This window comes from Lissotriton vulgaris, chromosome 1_2 (genome assembly GCF_964263255.1).
Source record: "Lissotriton vulgaris chromosome 1_2, aLisVul1.2, whole genome shotgun sequence".
Taxonomy (NCBI): Eukaryota; Metazoa; Chordata; class Amphibia; order Caudata; family Salamandridae; genus Lissotriton; species Lissotriton vulgaris.
This window is the reverse complement of record NC_141686.1, coordinates 225,271,912-225,273,930: the sequence shown is the minus strand read 5'-3', so window position 1 is coordinate 225,273,930 and position 2,019 is coordinate 225,271,912. Positions and strand designations below refer to the sequence as shown.

Here is a 2,019-nt window from a genome sequence, read left to right as displayed (position 1 = left end):
TTAAGACTCAAAGGTATCAGTGATAAAACATGTTTTTTGATAGTCATAACAAACACTCCAAAGGCAAAATGAGATACAGAAGTAATTTGAGATACGATGTGAGGACTCTGAGGTTAAGTGTGTGTGTTCAGTCCCAGGGGATAGCTGCCTATATGAAAACATAGACCTTTTATACTGAATGCCTGCATCCACTGCAGGCCCTGTGGTGACCCTCTGTCGGTCCTTGGGAACATTTAGAGACGTATTCAGGCAAACAAAATGCTTAATTTAAGAACTGTGTACTTTATCAATTCATCTATGTCCCTGAACTGCATGCGTAGATGCAGTGACCTAAGTCATGCTAAAAGCACCACTTGGCCAATCATTCACATCATAAAGAGAGTTTCTAAATAGGCCACATTGCAAATCAACATTCTTACAGTGCAGCATGTTAGCTGCACACTAATCGTTCCACATCAGGGTTAGGTTGTGCTATACAAATTTAGCTGGTTGAACTACTGTTGCAATCACATTTGGCTCTTTTGTCCTTCATTGCTGTGCATACAAACTTTGTATTACTCCTATGATCAGAATATTTTCAAGTTTTTCTTTCAAAAGCCTTTCTTAGAGCTGTTTTAATATCCCTATTCCTAAGACTGTAGATAAGCGGGTTCAACAATGGAGTAATGACAGCATAGATGATGGACACCACCCTGTCCTTCTCCAATTCATAACTTGATGTGTTGCGTAAATACATAAAAGTCAGTGTCCCATAGAAAATGATGACCACACTTAAATGGGAGCCACAGGTGGAAAAGGCTCTAAATTTCCCCTCTGTTGATCGGATCTGTAGAATAGAAGAAATTATGTATGAATAGGAGGTGAAGGCCACAAGCAGGGAGAACAATCCTAAAAGGCCACCTGTGATGAAAACCATCAATATATTGATGAAGATATCAGTGCAAGCGATATTAAACAATGGCGGGAGATCACAAAAGAAGTGGTTGATGATGTTGGATCTGCAGAAAGACAATCTGGATGCCAACAGTGTATGAAACAAGGAATAAAGGTGGCCTCCGCTCCAGGAACCAATTGCCAACTGGGTACAAAAGCTCTTGTTCATTGTAACAAAATAATGCAATGGTTGGCAGATCGCAACATATCTATCATAGGACATTACTGAAAGTAGGAATATTTCTGCACAGGTGAACGAAATGAAAAAGAAAAGCTGTGAGAAGCAACCATAGAAAGAGATGGTCTTCTTCCCTACCAATAGCCCAAGCAGCATCCTTGGAACAGTGACAGAGGAGGTGCAAAGATCCAATAAAGACAGATTACTGAGGAAAAAATACATTGGTGTGCGGAGATGAAGATTCATCCTGATGACGAGGATGATAAGAAGGTTTCCCATGAGTGTAGATATGTAGATCACTAAGAACACAGTGGCTAAGAGCATCTGCGTGGTTTTGTTAGTGGAAAGTCCCGTCAAGACGAATTGATAGACACTGGATGTGTTCCTCTGGGCCATTCTCTATAGGGTGTAAATGACACATGATCATAACTTTATTTGATAATTTATTCTTTATATAACAAACACCACAGACTTAAATAAGTCCAGGTACTTAACTAATAGATAGTAGTTTTATCCTGCTCTATAGCCCTATTTTGTTTTTCAGTCTGGAAAGGTTAATGATCATACTTGTTTTTGAACAATATTTTAAATTTTATGGTGATTTGTCTTCTCAAGTGGCCAATGGAACAAAAATCATCTATCCGTAAGCTACAGATGCGGCAGGATACGAGTTGAGACTCATGGAACTAGGCATACTAAAGAAGGTGGCATCTTAAACTGGGTGCAATAAGATAGACATGTCTTTAAGACCTGTATCAAAAGGAACATCGATGGCATGTCCATAGAAATCAAGATTCATACCAAGTGTTGAGGTTTGAAAATGGATGAATGACTGGGGATTTCCACACAAGGGCAATGGAAACTATTAAACAGATATTTTTTTTTATAAAAAACAGACAGACAAATAG

At 38.8% G+C, this 2,019-nt stretch overlaps 1 protein-coding gene across 1 annotated transcript; it reads right to left on the bottom strand.

Moving 5' to 3' along the window:
* Positions 1 to 577: 577 nt before the first annotated feature.
* On the bottom strand, positions 578 to 1,507 carry LOC147735092 (olfactory receptor 1C1-like). The gene has a single exon (XM_086952614.1). It carries the CDS (start codon positions 1,505 to 1,507, stop codon positions 578 to 580), a length of 930 nt encoding a protein of 309 aa, XP_086808740.1.
* Positions 1,508 to 2,019: the final 512 nt, after the last annotated feature.